Source organism: Balearica regulorum, chromosome 9 (assembly GCF_011004875.1).
Source record: "Balearica regulorum gibbericeps isolate bBalReg1 chromosome 9, bBalReg1.pri, whole genome shotgun sequence".
NCBI classification, from domain to species: Eukaryota; Metazoa; Chordata; class Aves; order Gruiformes; family Gruidae; genus Balearica; species Balearica regulorum.
This window is the reverse complement of record NC_046192.1, coordinates 901282-929117: the sequence shown is the minus strand read 5'-3', so window position 1 is coordinate 929117 and position 27836 is coordinate 901282. Positions and strand designations below refer to the sequence as shown.

Genomic DNA, 27836 nt, shown 5'->3' with positions numbered 1-27836 from the left:
GGGGGCCGAGGCGGGCAGGGCCCGCAGGAAGCCGGGGGCCGAGCTCCGGTCCCGCACCGCCGCCCTCCCGAGGCCGGACAAGGCCGGGCCGAGCAGCCCTCGGTGCCCGACGCCGCAGGGACAGCGGGCCCGCGCTGCCGGAAGCGCCGTGAGGAGAGCCGCCGCCCCGAGCTCACCACAGGCCCGGCCCGGCCCAAGGGACTCCACAAAGGACGGAAGAACGCGGCCGGCAGGTGGGAACGGACTCACCGGGCTGGGGCGGCGGCAACGCCTGCCGCCTCGGGGGCCGGAGGGGCTGAACGGGGGCGCGGCCGCCACACGGCGCCTCAGCAATGGCGGCGGCGGGACCCACCGAGGCGGCGGCGGCAGGAGCCGGAGGGGGAAGCGGAACCGCCGCGCGTGGCCACAGCCCGCGAGGGCGGGCGGGGGCGGGGCGCCACCCACATGACTACAACTCCCGGCGGGCACCGCGCCCGCGCAGGAAGGGGCATAGGCGGTGGCGCGAAGGATCATGGGAAGCGTAGTCCGTCGCTCGTCTCGCTGAGGGGAAACCGCCGCTGGCCCGTCGCGGCGGGACTGAGCCGGTGCCTGAGGGGAACGAGTAGCTCCGGGCTGGTGTGTGTGCTGGGGAATCACCGTCCCAGCCCCACGCCTGAGGGTCGGCAAGGGATCCGGCTGGGATAGGAGTAAGAGACGCCCGGGGCAGCGCTCCCTCTCCTCAGTCCTTACCCCCCTATCTCAGCTGTGCTACTTTCAGGTCCTATCATCTGAACCTATATATATAAAAATAATTATATATATATACAATTTTTTTTCTAGGGCGGTGAGCTTTTGCCCCTGCAGCTGGCTGCAGCCAGCTGCAGGGGCAAAAGCTCACCGCCCTAGAAAAAAAAAGACAACAGCAGACCACCACTTCTAAACAGTCTCTTCTTCACCCCTCGCTTCCATCTTCTGGCATATAATTGGAAGTGATTTCCTCAATGCTTGCATTTTCTGAGGGAAAACCGGTTTGGCGCAGCACAGGAGGCTTCACGCTGCGTTTCAGTGTCTCCTCGAGGTCTGCACCCAGGAGGTTGGGAAGGGTGTCTGAAAGGACAAGGGTGGTTGTGCTTCATGGTCCTTATCACTGGTATTCTCACTCTTCCTCTTACCCTAAAGGTACTGGAAGGGGCTCGTTTTTGTATCAATGCAGCTGTAAACAAATTAACCCTTCTCCCACTGATTTTTTTCAGGTCCAGGAGTCCACATGGCTTGGGGTGCGGTATCACCAGTGAACAGCAGCAGGACACAGAGCGATCTAACCCACTACCAGATGCCCAGGTTCCAAGAGATGCAGTAGTAACACAGCTGAGAAAGCAACATATGTGCCCTCAAGGCTTCAGCCCTGAATTCCTGGGATACATTTAATCTTCCAGACGGCTTTCCCCAAACATCGACCTGCCCTGCACCTTGCGCCTCACCTCCTCTGTCAGTCCAGGCTTGAAGTAACATCTTCAGAAAGAGAGGGAGATGCATCAGGCAGCTTGGTCTTGGAGGGGAAAGCCCAGACTTCCACTACAGTCTCAAGCAGAAAAAGTGTAAATCAGACTTTTGCAGGTTCTGTTGCTTTCAGCCAATGCTTGCTGGCGATCTTCTCTCTTACTCTCCACAGAATTACTGCAGAGCCAAAGGTCACAGAAAACTTGCCCCAACAGACCTGCTTTATTTCAGCCCCATTCTTCCAGGAACAGCCCTGTAAAGTGACCCTGCGGCAGCTGCTGGAGACTCTGCTGGTCCGCTTCCTACTGTGGGCAAGGCCATCATCTTCACTTCTCTTTGCATACTGCTTTGTTACTTTCCCATTCTAACTCCAGATTTGATCCTCCCAGGATCAAACTTTTGCTAATTCATCTCTGCACGTACCTCTCCAGAAACCACAGCAGCTTTCTGAACTTCACACTTCCCTCAGCTCTACTTTCCTTCCCTATCAATAACCTTACTTCTTGCAGCTTCAGCCTTGCACCCCCAAACCCATTCAGCTCCTGCTTCAAACTGTGTTCAGAATCCTTCCCCCAATTCCCATTCTTCTGTCTCCCTCCCCAAGCACATCTGTTTAAACAAACTAGGAGGGGTTTTTGGTTTGATTTGGTTTTGTGATGCCTGTTCATTTGTGATTCAGAAAGTCTTAACTCATCTACTATATTTATAATACAAATGCTGTGGATTTAAAACCAGCAAATACTTGCTATTTGCCATAACAAAAAACAGGCACTGAGAAGTTCTGCGATTTCTCTCCTAGTTTATATTAATCAGAATTGGTATTATTCAAGTTCAGCTAAAAATCTTATTGGTGGGATTCTGATGAATTTTAGATACACTTAGTGAGCCAGGTGCCAGCCAAAATGGTTAGCGCACACCGAAACTGTTCTGAAGTCAATTATTTTAGTACTGCCAGTGTTAAGCCCCCTGTAATTCAAACCCCTCCTGCCTCAGTTTCTCCCACAGCATCTTATCACTAACATGGGTTTCCACTCCCACATCCTCACTTGCACAGATTTCCAAATCATCCACTTAGATATTTTTGCCACTTGTGACATTTTTTTCTCGTTCATTCAAAGGACATTACCATTTCCTTTCACTAGGGGTCTAGGCAAGCCCGCAGCCTCAATGTTAGTGGGGCTGTGCAAGGACCACTAAGGGAAGTTTTTTTTCTAGAAACATCTTCTCTCTGGCTTGCATTTTTGTTGTGCATTAAGGAACAAATCTTCACAGGTGTGTGCTGGCAGTAGGCAGCCCATGTGTGTCTGATTAGGATGGGGGCTGTGCCTGGTTTTTAAAAGGGGTGAAGGGGCAGGGCAGCTCTTTGTGTAGGTGCTGGGGCTGGCCCTGCTGTGCCGAGGGCTCTGGCTGGGGAGGGGGCTGCCTGTGCTTGCCTGTCCTTGGGAGCTGGCCTAGGAGAGAAATGAAGGGGCTGCCACAGGCAGCTGCCTCTGACAAGGAACAGCCGGAGCCTGTGGCAAGGACAGATCCCTCCCAGCGTTCAATGACAGCGTGCACCTTCAGCACACAGTGCCGGGAGCTCGGTGTGTCCGTCAGCTGGGTGTGTGAGCTGTGGTGCATCCTGGAAGCCTGGTGGGAGAGGAGTGTGGAGGCACCCACCACCTGCTCCTGGGTGGGCGAGGGTTGGGCAGCCAGCACTGCAGAGGAGCAAGGGGCAGAGGCAGAGAGAGGCCTCGGGGTGGTGAAGGTCTCCTGTGGGTGCCAGGAAGTGGTGAGACATGTGTCCGGGCCCATCCCTGCCATACTTCTCCAGATCTCTGCCTGTCTCCTTCCCGTCCCTGCCTCCATCACCCTTTCAGGCTGGCCGGATGCCCCAAGATTTTTGCTCTTCTGCCAATGGTGCCCTGTACCCCGCTGCCTTCCACTTTTCCTTTATATGCCTCTCCTGTTCCGGTACCCCACCTGGTATTAAGTCTTTCCACATTGCTCCTAACAAATGCCTATCTATGTCTATCCAGGAACCTGTCTCTGTCTGCAGTGTGTCCCTCTGCTCTGTACCCACGGCTCTAACAAAGTCATTCTGCTGTCTAGTGGGTTCCCTCTCCTGGCATTTAAGACGAGCTGTATGAATAGGGCTGTTGGGGGGAGAGAGGTAGGGAACTGTTAGGTGTTAAGGGGAGCCTGTAGCCCCAGTGTGAGTGGGGCTGTGTGAGGGCTGCTGAGGGAGGTTTGAGGCCAGGCACGCGTTTTGGGGCTGGCACCTTTGGCCTGGGAGCAGTGGCTGGACATTTCCAGTTTGGAGACTGGATGCTGATTTTGATAAGAGGGATGTAAGGGTTTGGGTTTTTTTGGACCCCTTCTGTGGGTAGGCAAGTCCGCAGCCCCAATGTGAGTGTGTATTTTAAAGTACCACTCAGAAAAGTTTCTGTGTAGAAACTTCTTCTCCATGGCTGGTATTTCTGTTGTGCTTTACAAGCAAATCTTCACAGCTGTGTGCTTGGGCTGGCAGCCCAGGTAGGTGTGAGGAGGATGGGGCTGGGCTTAGTTTTTAAAAGGGCTGCAGGTGGCAAAGGGTGAGGGCTGCCCTTTGTGTAACAACTAGGGTTGACCATGGTGTTCTTCCAAGGTCCTTTTCCCTGAGGCTTTCTGCTGGGTTCGCTCTCCTCACATCTGAGAACTCACCTGTCTGGATAGAACTGTTGGAGGGATGGAGCGAGGTAGGGAACTGTTAGGTGTTAAGGGGAGCCCACAGCCCCAGTGTGAGTGGGGCTGTGCGAGGGCTGCTGAGGGAGGTTTCAGGCCAGGCACCCCTTTTGGGGCTGGCACCTTTGGCCTGGGAGCAGGGGCTGGATGCTGATTTTGGGTGACAAGGACATGAAGGTGCTCTTCAGATGCTGTGATAGCAGGCAGCTTGTTTTAGCTAAGGAATTCCACCTGTGATTTTCAACTGGTATTATCTGATGTTAAAAAAAACAAACTGTGAGCTTTCAGGTGATAAAGACCTGCCAGAGTTGAGTGGCCATCTGGGATGTCACCATTCCAAGGGTCAGACCGCAACACAAAATTACTTACCTGTAGAGAGCACAAGACCAAACTCAACTCTGGGAATTAAAAATCCCACTCTGAGACAAGCATTCCGATATCGGTCCACAGCCCTGCTGCGCTGATGTGGTTAACCAGGCCACTCAATCTCTCTGCAATTGTTCTCTTTTAATTTCTCCCTTCCCCCCAGCAGATGCAGTGCGTGACTCCTCTGAGGTAGTGGATGAAGTACTGGCGCAGCCATCATCATTCAGCACAGTCGAGGGAAAACAAGAGCCTAGTGTGAGAGCACTTGCCAACCTGTTGTGGGTGAAGTCACAAGACGAGCTCTCTATTGAATTCCAGCAGAAGCAGAAGAAAGATGCCCAAGGGATCCTGGAGTGACAGCTGGACAGCGATGAAAGGCCGATTCTGCTGATGAGAAGTCTCGGCTGTGCACAGAGCCCTCGAAAGGAGGACAGAATTTGAAAACCAAGATTTTCATTCATTCCCCCTCACACACGCACTCCCCAAAATCACCTGCTTTTACTAACTCACTCTCAGCTTATAGGGAATCTTATAGGGAATCCACCAGCAGTCCCCAGGAGTTACTGTAAGCTCACAATGCCACCTACTGACAATTATCAACCAAGCTCTTCTGCCAATCCAGAGCAACTCTGGTTTTCCATGAAGTAATTTCCTCTCCATTTCCTTGTATTCATCAGCTGTTCTGATGGCTGAATGTGAATTTTCTAAATATTTGCTTCTGGTTAGTATCTTTTCACCACATTTCATCTGCCAAGTGCTTCTCTTTCCACTTCTGAAATAGGGTGAAATTTCTTTCAATTTTCTAAACCCTTTCAATTCCAATTTGACCAAAAGCAGCTAATCCCTCCTGGTTATTAGAATGGGAGAGATTATTTAAGCCTTCTCCTGTCCCAGGTAAGCACAGAATCTCTCTTCACAAATTCATATGTAACCTATCTGGACAACAAGCTTAAAATTCAGAAACTTTAATGACTAGCTGATGTTTTTCATACCCATAATAACCAATCACCAAGTCTGTTGGTTTAAATTGAAGAAATACAAACAGCTCTGCAAGAAGCAGCGCTGTAATCGAAGCAGGATCCGAGCCAGGAGGAGGGGACTGAGACTTTGCTCCTGACTGTTGCTGTATTGCCCATGGCAGTCCTTCCAGTTTTTGGCAGCATTATTCCTACTCTCCTCCTGCTTTGTCTATGGACAATGCACCGAAACAGCCTTCTGGTGTGTGAAAGGTGTTTGTAAGAATTCGGCCAAGGGAACTTTTACCCATTATGGGACTCTTGCACATTAGCAAGATGTAACTAACAGTAGGGTAGGACTCACGTAGGAAGCTGATGTAATATTCAGTGAGTTCTGCACAGTGGTCAGTCATTCCGTATTTTTTTTATTCTGAGCAGGTCACTGGGGAGAAGTGTCCATATTTGCATACGGCTGCGAGAATCAGACTGGAACAGAGCACCGTGGCAAGAAGAGTCAGGACACACACTAAGGAGCTATGTTGCCTGAGCCCCACTGGAACCTGCAGAATCGATTCCTCATATGTCTACAAAGGAAAAATAAATGGATTACATGCATTTAACAAGCTATTTCTTCTTGACTGCAACTTGGAGGATTAGTAACCAGACCACTATTTAATTAGCCCTTTGCTAAGGCTTCTTTTGGGATTCAAAATCAGAACCGAGATGGGACATCACCTTTCAATTTACTGCAAAGGGAGCACCAGCTGCTCTTGCAGTACAAAGCTCAATAAATTTGTCTGATACCATTTTAAATGGTAGCCATTTATATCCTCTGTATCTTTGTTCTTACAACAGGCTTGCCGTTGAGGATATGTATGTAATACAGCACGGGAGGGAGCAGCTCTTGGAACGAGCATTTCACAGTTCACTGAGAAGTCAGTTTCCTCCAAGGCGAACAACTATACTATTTGGATTCTCTCTGATGCAAAAAGCTCAAAACTGTTTTGGGACAAGAGCTACAGCTATCCCAGACACCTGCAGGTATCTTAAATGTAGGAAGGCACACACATTACAAACCCAACAGACTTGCGATGAGACAAATTAGTCTCATTTCTGAATCTCTACGCTATTGCAACCCTTTCGAGTATCAAAGGCAGTTGTTGACCACACTAAAGATCCAACTTTCCTTGGTTTTGAACACGGAATAAAGAAGCTTCACCTCTGCCTAGATACTTAGCCAATCAGATGACAACCAAACAAATAGAAGTGGCCTTTTTTTTATTTTAAGATGTTATTCCTTCAATCTTTTGGGTTTCACCCCTCCTTTAGTTAGATCATAAAGTAGTTTTCCACTTTGCTATTCCTCTGAAGCACATACATTGTAAAGACTTCTTAATTTGACCAGTGCCAATTATATCCTCAAATTCCAAGTGAACTATGAAGGGGAAAAAAAGGGGCAAGGAGAGCAGCCATCATTAAGGACTAGAAGAGGAGAGAGGCTCTAAGCATGTCAGAAGGGTGGGAGGACACTCATTAAGAGCCAGTCAGAAAGGAAGAAGGGAGCCTCCCTGAACAGGAATCACACAACTAAGCCTTTTACTAATTAGTTCTTGTGCTATGGAAGTTGCTAATCACAGAAAAAAGACAGCGATTGTTAAACGAGAACCAAGAATTCTCACCAAAAATATGAACTCACAGGTTTGTGCGTTACACTGTACCACTGACAGGGGCCACTGGTTTTGCCTGAGCAGGGAGCTTCCGCTTCAGCAGGCTTCCAACACTCTGTTCGCAGGCGATCTACGGAAGATGTTAACGCATCAGCAGGATCCAGACAGGATGAAGCAATACGGCCTGCAAGACTTTTCCAAATGGGGTGTCTTTCCTCCACAACAACTACACAGAATCTACTCCGTGAAAGGCAGCAGGTGAAACAGCACCGACAGAGATGTGCCAGCTAACCTGCACGGTTCTTTTTGTGCACTTTGCAACTCTTCCCTTCTTGATAGAGTAGGTACCCAAGGAAGACTCTCACCTCTGTGGTAGCTTGGCCCTTCTGTCCGTAACAGGACAAAGAATTCATCATCAGCCTGTAGACTCCTCAACTTTAGCCATAGGAATTTATCTTCCCTCAAAACAAAGAGGTCATTCTTCCATTTCTCCTTGTTGGCCTCCCATTGGCACATACAAGTACTCCCCTCCAATACTTTCATATTAATAATAAATATGTTTTCCTGCTCATAAGTAGTAAATGTAACATAAAAATGGGAAGATTTTGCACCCCTTTTTTAACTGACCAGGCAGTCTTTCCTGCCCCTAAGTTTATCCCAGAAAATCACGGCTCAAATAATGTGCCAGTGAAGATAAAGGAGCTGAGAATCGTTAGCACATTTGACTTGGCAGCTAGCAAGAATGATTTTGTGAAAGGAAATACAATTTGTAGCAAAAGTGGAGGATTTCATTGTCCATATAACTTAAAATATTCACTGTCAGTGGATATCAGGTTCTTGTTTCACAGGAGTCCGAGACTCCACCCATTCTAACCTTCAGGCACACACTTTTCTACATTCTTCCCTTGTATGTAGGGAATGCAAGAAGAAAGTGTTAGAAACCACCAGAATGCTTTGATTACTCTAAATACCTGGTCGTGAATATTAAATACGCCATGCACGGCTTCTACCAAGAGCTCCCTCTCCAGAAGACAAATACAGAACTGAATTCCGAGCTCTGGATTGCCAGCCGGTTATTCCTCTCTCCCCAAAAGAACACGGAACAAGAATCTCACTGTCACAGCAGCAGACCAGTACTTCAGGGCTCTTCAGAACAACCAACGCCTCCTTGCTCTCTTCTGCCGGCCGGTGGTACCGCCCGTGCACAGGCAAGGCCGCTCTAAAACAGCGAGAGCACCGAGGGTCGGGTTCCATGTACAGGAGCACAAGAAGATCTGTAGCCAAGTACTCTGGAGCCTCCACATCGATGACATCAGGAATTAACACTGCCTGCAAGTGGAGAAAGATACAGATGCAGTTGCGATCAGAATCGACAAAAGGCAGGGATATGGGGAAAAAAAAAGAATAAATGAACATTTTGTGCATGATTCTGGGATGTAAGGGGCTGCTGTCTGCTGCAATAACCTACTGCAGCATCAGAAGGGAAACCTATTTTCCTCATTCTATTGTCTAGCACTGTGCCTGATTTCACGGTCAGGATGATCAGGTTGGGAATTCTCTCCTTAGGCTGTTCCAAAATAACTTTTCAAGTTTCTCTCCAATGAGTCATTCTTACGTGTGAAAAGTTTACGGTGCAAACCTAACAGGCATTAGCTTAGTTATGCGTATAAGCAAGGCCATACCAGCACTCACAAGCACAAGTTGCCCAGAGTCTTCATATGTTTTAACTAAATTAAGCACCTAAGGAGATTACCGTAAAGCCACAGCGTTAGCACATCTCTCTACCCAAAATGCAAAGCAAATACCTGAAAGCAACACAGAAAGCATTGATGAAAATGAAGCTGTGAAGCTACTCAGCCCACACGTGCCGCACGCTACTTAAGAGCCTGCCACCACCACCTCTTTTGTGGGGTTAACCTTCCGTCTTCTGAACCCGAATAGCTTGTACCGCAGTCGCTCACATCTGGGGCTGAGCAGAATGGCAGAGGCTCCCCGGTACGCACCCCGATGTCTAGAAACATCAGCTGCGCATGACACAAAACCCCCCGCACCAGGCAATGCCGATCAAGCTGAGAGATACAATGAGATGTCACAAAGATGATATTATGCAGCATCTCCTTCCAGGAAAAGGAATTAATCACCTTGGTTCAACAAGCCAGATAAGCAGAGATTACAACTTGCTGAGCGTACTCGTTCTTATCTGAGTGACTACCAGAAGTCTTAGCTTAGGGGTTGTTACCTTCGTTAAATTGTGCTGCTGCAGCGATGCCAGCTCGTAGGGATCCACGTAGATTCCTGCTGGAAGACGAGTTCTAGCTGCCACTGTGCATCCTGCTGCATCCTCCTCCGCTACGTCGAGTTCTACCTTCACCAGCAGGTCCCTTCAAACAAGCCACAGAAGCAAAGTGTTTATACCCGCACTTCAAAAGATGGCACAAACACCCCCAAGAGACATACTCTCAAACACGCAGAGATTAGACACAGCTCTCATGTACTACGTGCGTCAAATTCAAAAAACAGTTCCCTGTCGAGCCATGCTGTCCCTCCCCCGTGAGGAAGTTCACCCTGACTCCACATCCATGACCAAAATGAAGTTTCACTTCTTTGTTAACTTCTCAGAACTACTCCGAGATCTTAATCTTAGAAAAGGGCCTCCTATTCTTCCTCTACTAGAGCTTGTAATTGTTAATTACTCGATTCCTGGTGCCTAGCCATGCCTACAGATCACAGCTCAGTGAGCTGATGATACAACTGTGCATGAATTAGGGGAGAAGCTTCCTCTCATGTAAAATTCCCTGCACGTTACTCTGATGCGGCACCAGGGTGACAACTTACCTGTGAAACCCCTCTTTCAGAAGCTCCTGCGTGACGGTGGCATCCTGACAAGCGGCTTGCACATCTAAGATAACACAAAAGGAACAAGTAATGGTGTTTACAGAATAGCACACGTAATTATCACACGGGCAGACAACCTTAATGAATGAAAGCGTATCATCTACGAACACATCGTCTGTAAAACTTCTCACAGCAAAAGGGGAAACTATTTCAATTTAGTGCAACCAACAGCTGTTTTGTCAGTAGAACGCCAAGCTTCAGCCTCCAGAAGGTTGAAATCTCTTTTCCAGTACAGCAACTTTCAAAAGCATGTTTTTGTTTTTACTGAGGAGTAATCCCCACTTTTTCCCACTGCAACCCCCATTCCAGGTGCGATTCCTTATCTCCTACTTCTCCATCAATCCCTGTAAGATCCAGATTTTAACAACAAACTTTGTGTTACAGCTACTCTTTTTCGCTAAGTTTCCACAGGATTTCACTTTTAGACCTGAAACTCCAATCATCTTACGTACAACATCAGTATCTGCTTGAGCGGAGACCCAAAGCAAGGCAATGCTGCCTTACTATGAGATTTTGCAGCTGGTTTTCAGTTACCTAATCTGGAAAATTGCTTGTTTCTGTTATTAATTTCCATACTGGAACAGACTATTTCAGTTGGAAGTGACCTATGACGACCAAGTGATGACCTGACTGCTCCAAGGTTGGCCAAGCTCAAGCACGTCGTTAAGGGCATTGTCCAAATGAAGCGCTGACAGGCTTGGGGCATCCGCCATCTCCCCAGGAAGAGCCCAGAACCCAGCCCTACAAGCAAGCAGGCGCACACAGCTCCACAAGCGCATAAATAAATATTTTCAAGACGAAAGCCCGAACAACCTGGCCTGAACCCTTTCCCGTCAGTACCACGGCATCCCAGATGCTCACACGTGGACCACACTGCGCGGGGACGCGCTGCGTGAAGCCATTTGTCCCACGCCCAGGGTTACGGACACGCAGCCCGGCCGCCTTTAACCACCGACGCCTCGGCTCGGCCGAGCTCTGGGCGAGGGGACGGGCTCCCACCACCGCTGCGCAGGCCCGGCCGGCTTCACCCAGCGGGACGCGCAGGGAACCGCCCGTGGGCCCGGCTTCCCCCCCGCCGGGCCCAACAGGGAGCTGCTCCCCCGGGCCGGGCCGGGCCGGGCCGGGCCGGGCCGGCACTTACGGAGGGCGCAGAGGAGCGCGGCCAGCCCGGCGCGGAGCAGCGCTTCACCCCGCCGCCGGCCGGCCGCCATGGCGGGCCGCTCCACACGGCCTCGCTCCCGGTCCGGGCGCCCGCGGGGCTCGCCTGACCCCCGCAGCGCCCGCTCACCCCTCACTCCGCGGCGTCGGCGGGACCCGCCGTTAAACGTTGCCCCGGCGCTTCAGCCTCGCCGTTATCCCCGCCCGGTGCGCGGGTCTGCAGCGGCCGGCCAGCAGCCGCCGCGTCCTGCAGGCAGCGGCGCGGGCAGCCCAGAGGGGGCCTGCAGCGGGAGGGCCCGTGCGACGCGGCTGTAGCCATGGCAACCACCCCGGTGGAGGGCCCGGTGGAGCGGGCCAGGCCTGGGCCGGCGCCGGGAACAGGCCGCCACCGAGGAAGCGCTTTCCTGCCCGGTCCCGCCGGCGCCTGAGGTGAGGGGAAGGGGCGAGAGGGGGAGGGAAGGACGAACCCGCTCCTGCCCCGCTTCCCTTCGCTCTCAACGTTTAGGTTTCGACCGCGCATAACCCCGAGGGTTTGCTCGTCTGGCAGCAACGAGCGATAGAAAAGTGGCTTTTTAACGGCAAAAGTAGTTCTTCAGCAGCGCAGAAGTTGGCAGGGCAAAAACCTCAACCTATCTGTGTTTCAGAGCTACTGAAACCAGCCTTTCGCGCCTGGTAGTGAAGGTCTCTGCTTGCGATACCTGAAGATGCAAAACCTCTTTCCCCGCATTTACACGAATCTGAATGGCTTCTTCTCATGGTCGTATTCCTCACTGAAAGATTTCTTTGCTATTTCAGGCCCACTCTTGTGATTGTCAGTGACCCTTCAAAACGCCATTTCAGCTCAGCTTGAAGCATTATTTCTCATTTTGAGATAGTGAAAGTGGCTCTTGAGAGATTTCTGCTTTTCTGCCCGGCTGGTAGAACTACGTAAAAGCAAAAGGCAGCGCAGCTGTAGTTCATTTTCAGTATTGAGAACATTGCTGGAAATTTGAACTCTGTCCTACGTGGGTTTTAACAAAGAAGGAAGACTTTTCAACTCCACTTCAAAGTAGCTTTTGAAGATTAATGCAATTTTTCTTGATTTGGAGACATTAATTTTTGGGGTATAATTTCTTACCTTGTCTTACTGCAGTCTGTAGGGTAGTCAGAGAAGGAGATAACCTTCACGTTTGGCATATTTTCACTTATTTAAAACCAAAAGAAAAATAAAACACGTGCATTCAGTGCTGCACACCAAGCTGGGAAAGAGGATCTGCAGCAGATTTGGATCTTTAAGTCTCATCTAATATTTCATCTGACTTAAAAAGAGGAGGGAGCCAAGGGCAGGGCTGGTGCTGAGGAGTTCTCGACAGCATGTTGGGTACGGACAAACGCGATAAGGCAGAAAAAGAGAAGTTGGCACCACCCGTCAGGCCGACGTTCCCCCTCTCCTGTTGCAAGACAGAATTCTTCAGAAAAGAGTAAAAAGGATAGTTACGGATTAGCTTCCTAACCTCATTTATATAGTGCCTGACTGACACACTGATACCTGAGAGTTTACTAGCCCTGACTTTAAAAAGAGATTCTAGTGTGTACAGTATGTTTGTGCTACCCGTATAAATACAGCCGCAGATTCAGTGGGTCAGTCAGCGCTCCCTCCCCAGCCACCCCTTTCCTCCACCTTTTAACTATGACAAAAGCTCCTGGTTCCTCCGTGTACACATGCAGGAGCTCAGCATTTTCTAATCTTAAGATGTTCTTGACCTTCATGAACTTTTTATAGTTTAAGCTCTCCCAGTGGTAATATGCTGTGTAAAAAGCATTTCCATTTGTCACTTGTAAATTCTCAGCTTTTCAGTTTCATTTTTGGTGTATTTTAGTTTGAGGAGGAGTAAACAGTTCAACATCATCTCCTCTCTTGAAAATTAATTCATATTTTTATTGTCGCCTAATAAGGAGTTTAATTACTTTTGTCCTTCATTTCTGAATCTCTTCTCTGTCCTTATCCCATCTGCCATCGGTTATAGGTATGCCACTATAAGAAACTGTAAGAAAGCTTTACAAAAACTGACTAGGTATCGCTCCTCTTCAAATCTTAAAAAAAAAATAAGGAATTCCAGTCACATTATGGGTGCAAAGTTATCCCTTACCATGTGAAATAAGGAATATGACATCCCCAGGTTTGTGAAAGAAAGGCGAATAAAGGAAATTTGATTCATATCAATCAATTTGTATCTTTTCAAAGCCAATATGTATAATAGACAAATAAGTGTAATAGAATTCTGTCTTTTCCTTATTGCGTCATTCAGATTTAATTTTGTAGAAGCTCTTTGAGCGAGGTTCCAAGATGTTTCAAATTTCCATTTTAGCTGCATTTTTCTGAAGATTTTTTTTCAAATATGCTCGAATAAGCCTACAGCAGAAATATATCATTATATCTTTACTGAAAAAAAAAGGATTCTCCCTGAAGTCACAGCTGGAGCTTTCATATGAACTGTCAGGCGATATGAAGTTAAAAGCCTGGTGCTTAGAGCAGGAAGGGGTTTGGTGGGTAAACAATTCCTTGCTTTCCAGAGCAATGGATACAATATGTGGCAAATGTTGTTTGTGAAGAAACTATAATACATTGATTTACGGTTTTATGACATTTTCACTTTCAAAATGAATAAATATTAAAAAAACCCACATCCTTTTGGTATCATTTCACTGTGCAGTACTTAGCTGGTAGACCAAAACATTAACTTGTGTGCGATACGTAATTCTGATTCAAAGCCCAAGTAGGGACAAAGGTGTAAACCAGCAGTTGGGAGTCACTGCGCCTGGCCCCCGGCTCACAGAGCACGCAGAGACGTGTTCAGCTTCCACTGAAATCGGGGACACTTACGCTATGGCTGCGTGTTTTGGCTGAACTTGGGCCACTCTAACCCTGCTAAAAGGAACAGTAACGAGAGATGTTCATACTTTCTTTCCCTTTTTTCTTTTCCTGTTTTTCAGTGAGCTTTGACATTGCTGAGCACACCTCTGATAAAACTGACCACGCTTGAGCCAGCGGCAAGAACTGTAATGACATACATCGCAAAGAAGTGCGGGGTCTGCTTTCAGCCTCCATCCATTATCCTGATCTACAAAGAAGACAACAAGGACAAGACTCGCCAGCGCATCATGCCTGTCAGAAATTTCTCCAAGTTCTCAGGTGTGGTGTGTTACTTGCAGCATTCCCCAAGTCCTCTCTGCACACGGTGAGAGGAACAGATAGTTGGTAACAGCATTTTTAGTAACTGCCGGGTAGCTTCTCACTGGCATGCAGGGAGTGCAAAGAGGGGTTGTTTTGGGGTAACGCTGTCACCCCCCGAGGAGCCCAGGGCTACATCTTAACCTGAGCAGTGGCTCTGCTAAGTCTGGAGGTCTCACGTGTGAGGGTTTGGGAGAAGAGGATCTGTTTAGGGGAAGAGATTTGCTTGCAGCTGTAACTCTTCACGGTGGCTCTCTCTTTAGACTGCGGCTTGGCTGCTGAGCAGCTGAAGAATAACCCTCGGCACAAGGCTTACCTAGAAGGGGTCTCGCTGCGTCAGCTACAGAAGCTGTACAGTTTGCTGAAAGGTCACCTGGGAGGAGAGAGCCTGGCCGAAAGTTTGGAAAAATTTCGGCAGGAAGAGACCATTGATCCTGAGGAGGATATGAACAAACTAGATGACAAGGAACTAGCCAAAAGGAAGAGCATCATGGATGAGCTCTTCGAAAAGAACAGGAAGAAGAAGGACGACCCAGATTTTGTCTACGACATTGAGGTTGAGTTTCCACAGGATGAGCAGCTTGAGTCCTGTGGCTGGGACGTGGAGTCAGGTGAAGAAATCTGATTCCAGACAAAGATGTCTTGGATGAGCAATTCATTGACAGATCTCGCAGTCCTAACAGAGAGAATGATGTCAGCGTACGTATTCTGCTGCATCGTTTTCAGTTCGTGCCATTGGTGCACATTATTACATTGGCTACGGAGAATCCAAGGCCTAAGGTGCTACAGCGGATTCCAGGTTTAAGTGAATTTTGTTTAAGAAGCCAGACTTGACGAAATGGAAATTGGGCAGCTGAACTTATTGGGTGTTTTTAGTCTTTTCCTATGTACGAGTGCCTAAATAATTTTAAATTATTTACTCTTTCATTCGTTTACTTTTCCGTCAGCTTTGGCCGAAAACTCTACCAGCCTGCCTTGCTGTGATTTCTATTCAGCTTCATCTGAAAATGAAGCATTAAATATTTATGTGTTGAAAGCAATGCTAAAGCTTTATTGCATACGTGTAGTATTTATTATTACTTGTTGGAATGTTAAATATATCCTAGTCTTTCTGGGTGAATCAACATTGCGTTGAGAATATTACTTTCACGTTTCCTGAGCGATGCTTAAATCACCAGCTTTGGATTACACAAATATAAATCCTTGTATTTATTTAAGAAACAGAACATCTAGAAAGTAAGTTAGTCTTGAAGGTATTTTTGAAACTACAGCGATTTCAAACTGATGAAGTGAGGTGTTTTGCTTCCTTGTACTACTAGATGATGCTTTCTCAGTGAGTGCGCAGTTCTGGGAAAATGCGCTTAAACTATCCGAAAAAAAGTCATGTGTTAGAAGTTCACAAAGGCTGAAGGTGGTTTTAGAGTGAAACAAAACCTTTACCCCTGCTGCCTCATCAGACTACAGTTCCCAGCTCCCTCGAAATAGTTCTAGGGGAGAACCTAAGGTGACAAAGCTACAGCAAAAGGTCCTCCACGTAGTGTTTTGATGGTCACTGAGAACTTAATCTCTGCAAACGATTATTTTACTTATCCCGCTGAAGTTTTAAATCCCACTGGCTACCTCAGCTGGTTTGTACTAGCCAAGTCCTGCTCTCTGGTAAGAATTAGAAGCCTAAGTTTAGGATTCTTTAGAAAATTATGTGACTCCAAAAGCTTCCCAGGTTTTGGCTTTCTGAATCTGAGTGGCTTGTGAGGGCTGTGAATGGGATGGGCCTTCACCTTGAGCTGAGTGGCCTCAACAAACTCGTGCCTGAGGTAACTAAGAAGAGTTGTAAAGTGCCTCCAAGACCAATTTATTTCCTGTCCTCCTCCCTGCAACCACAAATTAATTAAAGCCTGTCAATTCTGTCAATAAGACATCGTATCATAGTGCAGAAGCTGGGGTTTGGAAGAGCTCTCCTCCTACACATCGAAATGATAGAGCCAGTTCTGTGAAAAATCTGAACGGAGTGTCAGTTAAACCACTGTACTTTGTCATCACTGGAGAAGATGAGTGAGCTTATGTTTCTCTAAGGGAGTCTTCAGTTCAGAAGGGAAATGGAAGCCAATGCCTCATCTGCCAAAAACTGAAAAAAATAAAGCCTGACTCAGCTCTTCCACCCCCAAACGGGTGTGTAGATCTCCGGCACAGGCCTTTCTCTGATCACCCAACTGTTTTTTACCTAGCTGGTTGCCCAGCTATCCAGACCACAACATCCTCACTTGGATGCAAGAACATTTTGGGACATAGTATTGAAAGCCTTGCTGAAGTTGAGGTCAATGGCACCCACCGCTCTCCCCTTGCCCACAAACCCAGCCGTGTCATCGTGAGAGGCACACAGGTTGCTCAGGTATGACTTACCCATGGTTGATCCACGCTGACTGCTCCCAGCCACCCTCTTCTAGAAACGTGCTCCAAGAAAGCACACTCCAGGGTTTTCCCAACATGAGGGTGGCCGCCCTGTTGCTCCCCAAGATGTCCTTTTGACTGTTACTGAAGATGTGTGAGACATTTGCCTTTCTCCAGTCACTGAGGACCTCCCCTGATCTCTGTGACCTTGTGAAGATGAACAGCAGCTCTAAGAGTGGAAGCTCATCTCGTTGCCCTGACATCCCTTGCAGGTCCCAGCTCTGGGTGAGCCTCGGCTTTCCCGGCACCGTGCCCCTGTGCCTGGGCAAAGCTGCTGCTACCTCCCATGATGGAGGAGTGTTGAGTATCCCCCACATCGGCTCAATAAGAGCAAGAACACCCACTTTTTATCCACAACCCAGGCAGTGCCAGGCACCTGTGCACCCCACATCGCCCCACCAAAAGGAGAAGCAGCAGACCCACGGCGGCGGGGGATGCGACATATCCACCCTCTGAGGCCAGACCTGGCACCCACAGCAGGGGAGAAGTGGTCCCAGGGAGGGGGGTGCTCTCAGGGGCTCCTGACCAGCGGGGACACACTGAAACGCGGCTGCAGTACCTGGTGCTGGCGCAGACCCACCGGAGACCATTGCAGGGACGTATTTATAGGTCGCTGTTGTCCCTCAGGCGTGTGGCTTATGGGCAAAAGAACGGCTGAAATAGGTTGAGGGATTCCCCAGCTGGGGCCTGTTTTGGTTTTGGCTATTTTGGTCTAAAATAGGGCCAGAGAGAAGCTGTTTTCTGAGACAGATTTGACAGCTGGGTTTCCAGAGCCTTGCCAGCGCTTGGCCCCAGCAGTGCTGCCAGGTGGTCCAGCGTGGTCCGACCTACACTGTTTTTTCCCAGCCGGACACGGCAGTCGGCCACGCGAGGCTCATCAATGACCCCCGGTCCTCGTCTCCACGCCTGTGCTGGGGAGGCTGCTGCCCTGCTGGCCCCACTGCCAGCCTTGGCTCCCGCTGCCCGCGCCTGCCTGCGCTGGCCCCCGGCATCACTCCCGGCCCCATGCCAGTCTCCGGCATCTCCCTCCACCACCTCCCAGGACAAGGACGGAGTGACGGCTGGGCTGGCTGCAGGGGCTCGAGTCCCCAGCACACCCTGCATCACCCTGCCGAGTCCAGGCAAGGACAAGCCTCCATCATGCCCACACTGGCACCACGACTTTCTTCCCCCCACCCCGCCTTCCCGTCCAACTCAGACACGCGTTTCACCGGAGACATCCCGACAGTGCCGCAGGAACGAAGCTGCTCTGGTTCTCAGCAGGGCTTTTGAGTTAGCACCAACCGCCATCACTTCTCGTTTCCACACACAGTGACCTTCCGAGGAACAAAGCGACACTTCCCCAGGTAGCGCGCTGCTGGTTTGGGAGAGCTGGTACATGCTGCGACCGGGGCTGGGTGGAGGAAACCCCCCAACGCTGACAGACCCAACAGCCCACAAGAGCAGGGCTTGCGCAACAAGAAGGAAGGCTTTCTCTTGGTTTTTTCTTCTTTGCATCTGTTTAATCCAGCAGTTGCTGGAGGAAAAGAAATTGATGATGAAATACTACCACTGATATAATTTATTCTCATGTCTTTTAGTCAATATTTTACATCATTGCAACTTGGGCTATTTTTAATGGGCTCGTCTAGCCAGGACTGTGACTTGATCAAGCAACAACACCCCAAAACGTGTTTTTCAGCCGTGCTGACAGTACTTGTCTTATCAGCACACGCACACGGGCGCACACCCAGGGCTGCCTGCAGGTTTGCCCGTGCCAGCAAGAGCGGCACGGGAAGCCGCAGCCACGGAGGCCCTTCTCTGCAGTGCCCAGGTGATGCTTGCTCCGGCCCGAGGCAATTCATGGAGGCTGGGTGCAGAGCTGGACGATGTTTTGCAGCAGAGTTGGCTACGGGAATGAATAAATAAAAGGAACTGCCTGAACAGGGGCAAAAAACAGCCCTGGGGGGCAACTGTCTGTGCCCCTTTGGCCAAGAGGTGTTCAGTGTCACGTCTGCTTGGCTCTCGCCAACATCAGCTGGAGGTTTCTGCTGAAGATGTGTCCCTTGGGGATGCCCAGCATGGCCCCAGGCTCCATCACCAGCCACAGCCCATCGGGTATCCGTAGGGCATCCGTAACAGGAACAGCAGCTCTCCCAGCACCCCCTGGTCCTCTAATCCAGCAAGTCTCCATCTCACCCACCTCGGAGGGATTACCGCCTGTAATCCTGACAATCTGCTCACGTTCACTGTTCCCGAGCCCTTCCTCCTCCTCCTCCTCAGCCATCAGTAAGGGCTGGACACCCCGCACCGGCTTTTCACCATTTTCAGCAGCTTTTGCTTGAGTGTGAGGAAGACGACAGCGAAGGCCACCAGGAGCGTCAGGCAGGTGGGCAAAGCCAGCACCAGGTAGAGGAGCGCCAGGTCGGCCGTCTGCCAGCGGCAGCTCCGCAGGACGGGCTCGGGCAGCGCCCTGGGGCTCAGCGTGCGGGAGGCGTAGCTGCAGGTCACCTCCTGCCCATCGGGGATGTGCAACCCCTCAACCCGCTGCAGGGCGTCCCACCAGCCCAGCGTGCAGCAGTTGTAGGGGTTTCGGCTGAGGTAGACCTCCCGCAGGCTCTTCCCGAGGGGCATCCGCGCGACATCTGACGGCAGAGCCGGGAGGCAATTGTCCCGCAGGTCCAGGCTGTGCAGCTTCAGGACGCCCAGCGAGGTAGGGAGGACGGTCAAGGAGTTCCCCGAAAGGTCCAAGCGCACGAGGCTGTTAAAGGCAGAGAAGTCCACCGCGGTGGAGGAGAGGCTGGTGTTCCTCAGAGACAACACCCTCAGCGTCAGAGCAAGGTCCTGCAGCCATCCCAGGTCCCTGGACAGTGCCTGATGGTTGTTGGAGAGGTCCAAATGCATCAGCGGTGTTCCCTGGAAGGGGTGGCCACCCAGTCCCTGCAGACCACAGCCGGCCAAGGAGAGATGAGTCAAGGTCTCCACACCCCTGATGTCCACACAAGGGGGACTCTCCACCTGGCCTGCAACGGCTGGCTGGGGACAGAGGTCAACCCGGTTGCGGCTGAGGTCCACGGTAGCGATCTTCCTGGTGTAGGTGAAAACCCCAGGAGGAAGCGCCCGCAGCCTGTTGGTGCTGAGGTTGAAGAGCTGCAGGTTGGGCAGAATGTCCCCAGCGCCCACCTCCGCCTCCAGCTCCGCCAGCTGGTTCTGGCTGAGGTCGAGCTCCGTCAGCATGGCTAAGGGACCCCCCTCCGAGAGGTGAAACACCTCCAGGCAGTTCTGGTTGAGCTTCAGGTGGGTGAGGGAGGGCATCTGGGCCAGGAAGCCCTCCGGCAGGTACCAGACCTGGTTCTGGCTCATGTCGAGGAGGCGCAGGGAGGAGAGGTTGCTATTGCAGATCTCGTCCCAGAGGCTGACCCTTGTGATGGTGGTGGAGTTGCCATCAATGAGCAGGAACTGCACCGTGACGTCCGCCAGGGATGTGCCGTTGGGGAGGCGCTGGTAGAAGCTCAGCTGATTGTCCTTCAGCAGCAGAGAGTGCAGCTTGCTCTGCCGGGGCAGCAAGGGGAAGAAGAGAAGGCGGTTGTGGGATAGGTCCAGCACCTCCAGTTCAAAGAGGTCATCGCTTTCCACAGCCAGGAACCACTCGATGACGTTGTTGCTGACGTTGAGCACCCTGAGCTGGGTCAGGCCAAACTCCACTACACAGGGGAGGTAGTTGTAAGCTATGTTGAGCCTTTGCAGCCTCTGCAGCCCTTCGAAAGCCTGGTCAATCTCAAAGATGTAGTTCTTCTCCAGGTTAAGCTCCAAGAGCTGCGTCAGGTTCGTGAAGACGGATGAGTCCAGCCTCATGATGATGTTCCTGGCCACTGACAAGGACTCCAAGGAGGACAGGTTCCAGACCAAAACGGATACCATGTCCTCAGTGAGGCGGTTTCCAGCTAGATCCAGCATCCTCAAGGCTGGCAGAACAGAAAGAGCAGCTGCTGTCAGCGAGTAGTTGGTGAAGAGGAGGTTGTCTGCCAGGGAGAGCACGTGAAGGCCTTGGCTGCTGAGGAAGGTGCCAGGCTCGATGAGCTCCAGCCGGTTCTTGGTCAAGCTGAGATGCCGCAGCTGGTGGTATGAGAGCAGAGAGGTGTTTCCCAGGACTTGGACAGTGTTGTCATCAAGCAACAGCTCCTCAGTATCGCCTCGAAGATTTCCTGGGACGGAGCTGAACCACCTCCCAGTGCAGTCTGTGGTGCTCTGTACCTAAAGCATGAAGTGGATAAGTAACGCTGCTCTGAGAGACGGGAGATGCGGGGAGAAGACAAGGGAGAAGTTTGGGGAGCAGAGTGAGGACGAGGAAGTGGCTCTATGCTTAGAGCCTTGGCACCCCAGTCCACTCCTTAGCTAAGCCTGTAGCCGGGAGAGGGAAGGTCTGGAGATACTTGGGCTTTGCTGGGCAGGACCAAGCAATCAGAAGGGTGAGGGTTTGCAAGAGAGGACTTACGAGCTCACAGCCACCAGGAGATGTTGCCCAGGCTGCGACCGCCCCGCTTCCCCATCCCGCTGCCAGGAGGACCAGAAGCAGGGAGATGCCAGGGAGCGGGGCCTCCATCTCAGCGGCGGCACTCCTGTGGAGATGGAGACAGGTGAGAAGGTCAAAAGCTGCAGACCCCTCTTCCCGAAAGGTTTTCCCAGGGGGCCCATCATGGCAGTGGTGATCCTTGCACACGGCCGGCCTCCTGCCCACGGCTGCTGCCTGCAGACGGGCGCACAGCTCCCATCATTGCCCCCAGCAGCACCCAGAGGTGATGGGCTCCCAACACACCGTAGCAGTGGCCACTATGCCCCACAAGACCTGGGCCACCACAAGCTGGCCACAGAGAAATGGCAAAGAAAGAGCCCCAGCACGGAGCCCGCCCACCCCAGCAGGAGCCCTCGTGGGGGTCCACCAAAGAGAGCCTGGGGGGCAGGGGAAGGCAAGGGATGGGGGGGTGACGGCCCGGTCCCCGTGCAGGGCAGCACACGTGGGAAAGGCACCGTCATTGCTGCACAGCTGCTCGCAAACACCAGTGAACTGCAGCCCTCGAGCAGAGGCTCCCCCCGTGCCAGGGCTCCCGTCCCCCCTCTCCAGCACCACACGCTCCCCTGGGGGACACCGACCCAGCCGCTGCCGAGCCCCCCACCAGCACCCTGCCGGAGACCCTCCCGGGGAAGCAGAGGCTCTCCAGCGTGAGGTGCCCCCTTACTAACTTGGTGGAACCGGAGCTGACGGCATTTGCATCTGGGGAAAAGCTGAACCTCAGGCAAATGAGCAGCGAGGTCTCGGCGAGGGCTCGGCAAGCGGCGTTTTCATAACTGCCAGCGCTTGAAGAAGAAATGGTGGGTTATTTTTGGCAGCCCGGGTAGCCGGAGCCTCGCAGCACAGAGGGAGTTGGGTTGTCTCCTTCCTTGGGGCAGCCAAAAGCGGGAAGACAATGTCTTACCAAAGCGGCATTAATTACTCTGGTGGGGATGGAGAGGAAGCCCCCCTCCCGCAGGCTGGAGCTGATGCACACAGCAGCTTGCGCCCACCCAAGCCCTCGGTCTCCAGCCACGCCTCATGCCCAGGCACGGTGGCAGCAGAGGAACCCTGCTGTGTCCTTGCTGCACCCAAAAAAACGAGGGCTTTGCCTCCAGCTCACCTTCAGCCCCTGAAGCCCTCCGCAGAAGCTCACGCTTTCCTTCACCCAGCTCAGCCTGTCTTTGCCACCCAGAGCTGGCCTCCCCCAGCGCCGAGAAGAGCCTCCATCCTCCCACACTCCTCCCCGGGGCTGCAGGGATGGCGCCTGCCCGGCCAGGAGAGCAGGCAGCAGCATGGGCAGGAAACCCCTGCCCGCAGTCCCACAGAGGAGCCCACATGCAAGAGATCTAGGAGCACCCGGGGTGCTCCCCACGGTGCGCCGGCCCACGCAGCCACGGCTCTTGTGAACGTGGGCACAAGTGTGGTACGGTCGCTGGGTCTTCAAGCTGGTGAGGGGGGCGCTCCCCAAAAACCCCCAACGGGAGTTTTGTTCCCCAGCAAAGGTATTGGGGTACTCACCGCGTGAGGCGGCGCGCAGGGTTTGCTGCAACTCATCCTGCAGCCGGCGGCCCCTCCGGCTGCGCTCAGGGGGCTCTTGTGGCCAAGGGTAGGTGCAACCCGCTGGGTTTCTCTCCCACCCGTTTTCTCGCTTAGCACCAATATAGCCTTTGCGGAAGGAGCTAACGGAAACTGCAGTCACATGGAGGCAGCGAGCGCGGCCAGGCACTTCGCTTACTGATCTCAGCACTTACAACCCGGGTCATGCACTCACAAACAGCTCCCCAGCAAGGAGGAACCGCGGGGGCCGGGTGGGCAGGGAGGGGGATGCCGGGGGAACCGGCCCCCACCCAGGGTCGTGCAGCTCCTGGCTCTCCCGCTGCTCCCGGGGAGAAGCCAGCACTGGGGACAACCCTTGCACCGTGACTCTTCTGCACAGCTCCAGCAGCAAAACCCCTGCGAGGGTTTTAGGCAGCAGAGCCGGTGACCCCGGGGGGTGTTTCTTGCCTGCGGAGCCATCCACCGACCCTGCCGCGCTGGAGAAAAGCCACCGGCCGGGCAGTGCTCCCCTGCACGGCACCTCTTCCCACGTCATCCCTCTAGTCCCTTGCTTGCCTCCAGCGCCCATCTCAGGGGCTTCAGCAGGAGCCAAGGGATGCGCTTCCCGCGGGGGAAGAAGAAGGTGCTGTTATTTCCCGTCGCATCCCAAGTGCGGGTTGAACGTGTCCCCGGACGTTGAGATGTCCCCAGATGCTTTGGGACACCAGCGCCCAGACCCTCGCCCTGCCTAGGTGAGATTCGGGATGCTCGGATCCCACCGCCCACAGACCTTTGGGTCTCCTGGGGCTGCTCGGGATTTCGGCAAACCCAGCACCCAGGGTTGCGAGTGAGACCCATTTGGATGCAGGGACCTCCCAAGTGCTGATCCTCACGTGAAAGTCTGCACAAATGGCTTTTCCCACAACTGCCAAGGCAGAGACAAAAAATCCACCTTACCAAGGCAATATGAACAGAGAGGCCCTCTTCTTCCTCACCCCCATCCACCCCTGCTCTCCATCTCCCCACCTCATATCCCCTGCTCTCCTGGGATCCTCATGAACCCCCAGATCCTCAGCAAATCCATCCACTGAGGGGGAAAACAGTTTGCCTGGATTTACCCAACTGCAAAAGGCTTCAAAACTCTCGAGAAAGGGTTCAGCCACACGACAGGACCCTGCGCAGTGGGATCAGCAGGTATCGCCCTGCAACGTCTCTGCTCTGCGTCCCAGGCACCGGCGGGACCTTCTGCAGCAGTTGGGAGATGAACCGTTTCATGGCGGCACACCAAGCCCCCACCAAGGGACGTGACAGCCTGGGTCACCCCCACCCACCAGACCAAGCGGCCCCCAAATTCCTGCAGCCAGCAGAAATGACCAGTGAGATATTTTTCTGCCTTCACCCTAAATTTAATTTCTTCTCTGGAAGGAGACTGAGCTCTCCCATGTCACTCACGAAAAAGCCCTGTGGTTTCATTTCCTCCATTTTCAAGGAAGTTTGAAGTATAAAAATCAAGAAGGAAAAGAGAGAAGCACTCCTCATCCAAGTGAACCGGGGCAGATGGCAGAACCTCCGCAGTGGGGCAAAATTCCCATAGCGCTGCTCGAGGTCACACGAAGGGCTGACACTGGTTGGCGATTACAAACCCACTCCTCATCCCCAAAACCCTGCCACCAGCCCAACCCGCACCAAACCCCCTCATCTGATGCTTGGAAAGGGAGGAGCCAGCAGACATTCACCCCAGGGCCAGGAAGTCCTGAAGCCGTAGAACTTGAGCATCCTCGCCTGCAATCTTACCCTGCTCTTGGGTGATCCGGCGGCTCCTGGGAGACCTTCCGATGAGATTCCTTCGTGCGCTGCTACCAAAGGTGATGCCCGAAGGATCGGCGGAGCCCTCGCGCCGCCCGACCGTGTTTCACCCACCCTGTCCTCCTCAGAAAGCAGCCGCACACCAGGGCTGCTCCCCGCAGAGCGGCCGCCGACTCCGCACTGGGGCAGCTGGCAGCAGCGCTGCATTTCACACTTTCCCCACATCCTGCAGCCAGATGGTTTTGAAAACGTCCCGAAGCTGCTGCTTGTTCCCCTCCTCTTCCTCTCAAGCAGCATCATGCCCCCCACCTAGCCTTCCCCGTAAGGACTGGCTCTGTGCGTTGAGGGGGTTTTTAATTTGTTTTTGAATATCAGCACAGTAAAGGTATAGGGATTGAGCTGCCAGGAGCTGCTGGTCTGGTCAGCTCTTCATGAAGCTCCAATCCAGCTCAATGACACACGTGGATTAAATTGAAGGACATTCAGCCACTCGGAGCAGCGTCCACGCACGCAGCTGCAATTCCTGCAGCTGTAGGAGAGGACCGGGAATCCCCATATAGTTTTACACCCAGTGAGCTTCCTCCATTCCTCCCACCAACTCTTCCCTCCAAACCATCTTTTTCCCTTAACAATCCGCAAATTCTCAAGCACAAACCAAGAGAAAAGTTGGAACGAGAAGGCAGCTGCCCGGTTGCCCCTGAACTGCTGCTCCCAGCACAGGGAAAGGAGAAACTGGAACAGAAAACAGCAACCCCATCGCTGCGCCTCGGCGTGCCCCTTGTTTTCCTGCAGGAAATGTGATTTCGTCCCGAGTGGAAGCACCAAGAGAAAGGTCACTCCCGGTTCACGCACCAGCAGGACCTCCGAAGAGTTGGGGCAAAGCAAACAGAAATGTTTCTCCACGGGCTTCCTCTACTCCCGCCGCGACGGAGAACTGGAGAGAATTAAACAAGTTGTTCCGCAAGGCAGGACGGAGCAAAGAGTTCCCGGGAAGCCTCCGGCTCTGCTCGCTCTCCAGCATTTTGCCCGACAAGGAGAAGACACAGAGAGCGCCCCTGCAGAGGGAAAAAGAGACGGAGAGAAGAACCAGCTGCTCTGGGAAGGCTTAGTTAGATAAATACCTACAGAAACGTTACAATCGCCAGCTCAGGGGAAACCGTAACCTGCATTGCAGAAAAAGTTAGGTAGGCTGGAGCGACTGACCCCGTCGCAGCAGCATCTCGCGTGTTGGATCTCAGGGAGGAGCGGCCGCAGGGTGAAGACCAGCATCTCCCTCCAGTTGTTCATTCCCAGGTACTGCGGTCAGCGACGACTCTGGAAATGAAAGAAAATCCAAATTTTATCTTTAAAAACCCACATCAAATTTGCTGCTTGGCTGACGTGTGCACAGGCAGCACGAACGTTTTCAAAATGACACGAATGACAAAGTTATTTAATTTAATCACCCGCTCCGGATAAAACGAGGGAAGCTGAAGTTCTAATGTATCTCAGAAGCTGCCGGTAGCGGTAGTTGCCTCTAATTTAAGATGAACCATGAACATCAAAAAGAAAACACGATCAGTTGTTACATAGCCTAAAGGGAAAAGCTAAACTGGCCAGCTGGACGGCTGAGCTTTAAGCTACAGAAGTTCACCTGGCTGAATTTCTGGACAGGAATCCACTCAGTTTATCCCCAGGGAACAGCGAAGGCCGTGTCCATCCCAGGATGGCGTGGATGCATCCATGTACGCAAACAAGCACGGGCACCTCCACAGCCCCAGCGCTGCAGCTGGAGCTCTGCAAGCAGCACAGCTTCCCTCCAGCGTATTTCTTGCAGGGGAAACCAAGAGATAAAAATCAGCAGTCTATAATCAGCTTCAAAATCTCCTTTCCCCCCCCAGTTGTAGCCAAACAACCTGCTTGATTGTTTACCTAGCCACGCTCGGTCTTCTGCCGAGGAAACACACGTGCAAGCACTGACATCAGTCTCTAAACTAAAGCTCCAGGCTCCGGTTTCGCAGCAGCTCGTGTGCCCGGGAAAACCCCGCAGCGAGAGCATCCTCCTCCGGGCCGACTCCACACCCCACTCCCGCTCCCCTCGCGGCAGCCCACGCTCCTGGCTGGCTCTCGCTCTACGATTACCCGTTTATCCTCGACCAAGCTCCCCTTTGCTCCCCCCAATTTTCAGCCGTCAGGATTCTCCGAGCCCTTGCCAGGTTTTCTGATGGAAAGAAGTCGTCGTCGTCTTTGAACGCAGAATTAATTCTGGGTTGTTCTGAGCGGAGCGCAGGGTTCACTCGCTTGCCTTCGCGGCGACACGCTGCTTGCTGACACCTGCAGACACCGGGGCTGCATGAGCTCAGGGAGGAGGGGGAAGGAAATAACCCCACCAGACTGAAAACGTGCAACGAGCCCGCAGGGAACCAGGTGGGAAAATGATGCCTTTGGGCTCGGAGGACACTTTATCGAGGACCCAGACACCATTCAGGAGCCCCACAGCAACGATTTTCATAGAGGATCCCCCCGCTTTGACCCTTTAATTTCTAAAAGGTGCAATATCCTCTATGGGGCTCAGAAAAAAGGCAGAAATAGGTCTTAGTAGAGAGCAAAACCACGTTTCTGAGAGCGCAGCGCCGCGCGGGAAGGGCAGAGGGGAGCTGGTCAGCAGCTCAGCCACAGCCGCTTCCCGCACCCCGTGCTGGGGGGTGAGGCTGCACGCCGGTCCCCCTCCTGCAGGCAGGTCCAGCCTGGGCAGCTCCGTCCCTGCGGTCACCGCTCTTCCTTCTCCCACATCTGACAGCGTGCAAGATGTAAATGAGGAGGAAGTGGGCCGCAAAAGGGAGAGCCACAGAAGTGATCTCATTTCCCCCTCTGCTCGCCCGCACACGCGGCCGAGCCCACCCTGCGGCCAGGCTCCTGCTGCCTCTCGTAGCCTTCACCCACCCGCCTGTCCCGGGCCGGGGGTTTGAGGTCTGCGCCAGGGATCCACCACCACGCCAAAACGAACCTCCTCAGAGGGCGGAAGAGCATCCAGAACACGAGGTCTTCGGAGCAGAGCACGCAGCGGGATGCATCAGATGTTGAAGTAGCAGAGCCTTGGA

At 52.4% G+C, this 27836-nt stretch overlaps 4 protein-coding genes and 2 long non-coding RNA genes across 13 annotated transcripts in view; 2 read left to right on the top strand and 4 right to left on the bottom strand.

Moving 5' to 3' along the window:
- PAK2 (p21 (RAC1) activated kinase 2) overlaps positions 1-415 on the bottom strand; it is a 47442-nt gene extending 47027 nt beyond the window's left edge. For 3 of the 4 annotated variants that reach the window (XM_075760696.1, XM_075760697.1, XM_075760695.1), the window contains exon 1: positions 250-410. The gene's annotated coding sequence lies outside the window, so the exon portion shown is untranslated. Of the gene's footprint in view, positions 1-249 lie in introns of all 4 variants that reach the window. The other variant, XM_075760694.1, reaches the window with a different exon arrangement.
- Positions 59-6127, top strand: LOC142602878 (uncharacterized). The gene is made up of 3 exons (XR_012836692.1): positions 59-233; positions 1233-1575; positions 4712-6127. It is a non-coding gene; the product is annotated as an uncharacterized LOC142602878 (long non-coding RNA).
- Positions 4669-11335, bottom strand: PIGX (phosphatidylinositol glycan anchor biosynthesis class X). 3 transcript variants are annotated; one of them, XM_075760702.1, is made up of 6 exons: positions 11208-11335; positions 10007-10070; positions 9411-9552; positions 8287-8500; positions 7201-7301; positions 4669-4966 (listed from the first exon to the last, which is right to left on the bottom strand). In XM_075760702.1, exons 1-6 carry the CDS (start codon positions 11275-11277, stop codon positions 4853-4855), a joined length of 705 nt encoding a protein of 234 aa, XP_075616817.1. In that variant the 5' UTR covers positions 11278-11335; the 3' UTR covers positions 4669-4852. The 3 variants fall into 3 exon arrangements, with proteins under 3 accessions (XP_075616817.1, XP_075616816.1, XP_075616818.1); XM_075760701.1 differs by lacking the exon at positions 4669-4966 and adding an exon at positions 5498-6088; XM_075760703.1 differs by lacking the exon at positions 4669-4966 and adding an exon at positions 5498-5990.
- Positions 11336-11564: 229 nt separating this feature from the next.
- On the top strand, positions 11565-15475 carry CEP19 (centrosomal protein 19). Its single transcript, XM_075760692.1, has 3 exons — positions 11565-11653; positions 14198-14396; positions 14699-15475. The coding sequence occupies exons 2-3, from the start codon at positions 14267-14269 to the stop codon at positions 15058-15060; spliced, it is 492 nt and encodes a 163-aa protein (XP_075616807.1). The 5' UTR covers positions 11565-11653; positions 14198-14266; the 3' UTR covers positions 15061-15475.
- Positions 15476-18431: 2956 nt separating this feature from the next.
- Positions 18432-23698, bottom strand: NRROS (negative regulator of reactive oxygen species). Of its 2 annotated transcripts, XM_075760691.1 has the most exons (4): positions 22933-23697; positions 22104-22217; positions 21358-21481; positions 18432-21116 (listed from the first exon to the last, which is right to left on the bottom strand). In XM_075760691.1, exons 3-4 carry the CDS (start codon positions 21463-21465, stop codon positions 19149-19151), a joined length of 2076 nt encoding a protein of 691 aa, XP_075616806.1. In that variant the 5' UTR covers positions 21466-21481; positions 22104-22217; positions 22933-23697; the 3' UTR covers positions 18432-19148. The 2 variants fall into 2 exon arrangements, with proteins under 2 accessions (XP_075616806.1, XP_010309545.1); XM_010311243.2 differs by lacking the exon at positions 22104-22217 and having other exon boundaries at positions 22933-23698.
- Positions 23699-25076: 1378 nt separating this feature from the next.
- LOC142602877 (uncharacterized) lies at positions 25077-27836 on the bottom strand. Of its 2 annotated transcripts, XR_012836691.1 has the most exons (4): positions 26668-27836; positions 26390-26565; positions 26202-26272; positions 25077-26070 (listed from the first exon to the last, which is right to left on the bottom strand). It is a non-coding gene; the product is annotated as an uncharacterized LOC142602877 (long non-coding RNA). The 2 variants fall into 2 exon arrangements; XR_012836690.1 differs by having other exon boundaries at positions 26390-27836.

Excerpts from the sequence above, each read along its gene's own strand:
- PIGX (XM_075760701.1), bottom strand. The coding sequence starts at position 11,277 with ATGGCGGCCGGCCGGCGGCGGGGTGAAGCGCTGCTCCGCGCCGGGCTG. Across the intron at positions 9,553-10,006 it reads CTGAAAGAGGGGTTTCACAG|GGACCTGCTGGTGAAGGTAG; the intron begins GTAAGTTGTCAC and ends GCTTGTTTGAAG. Across the intron at positions 8,501-9,410 it reads AGCAGCACAATTTAACGAAG|GCAGTGTTAATTCCTGATGT; the intron begins GTAACAACCCCT and ends CTCCACTTGCAG.
- CEP19 (XM_075760692.1), top strand. The coding sequence starts at position 14,267 with ATGACATACATCGCAAAGAAGTGCGGGGTCTGCTTTCAGCCTCCATCC. Across the intron at positions 14,397-14,698 it reads AAATTTCTCCAAGTTCTCAG|ACTGCGGCTTGGCTGCTGAG; the intron begins GTGTGGTGTGTT and ends CTCTCTCTTTAG.
- NRROS (XM_010311243.2), bottom strand. The coding sequence starts at position 21,465 with ATGGAGGCCCCGCTCCCTGGCATCTCCCTGCTTCTGGTCCTCCTGGCA. Across the intron at positions 21,117-21,357 it reads CTCCTGGTGGCTGTGAGCTC|GTACAGAGCACCACAGACTG; the intron begins GTAAGTCCTCTC and ends TTCATGCTTTAG.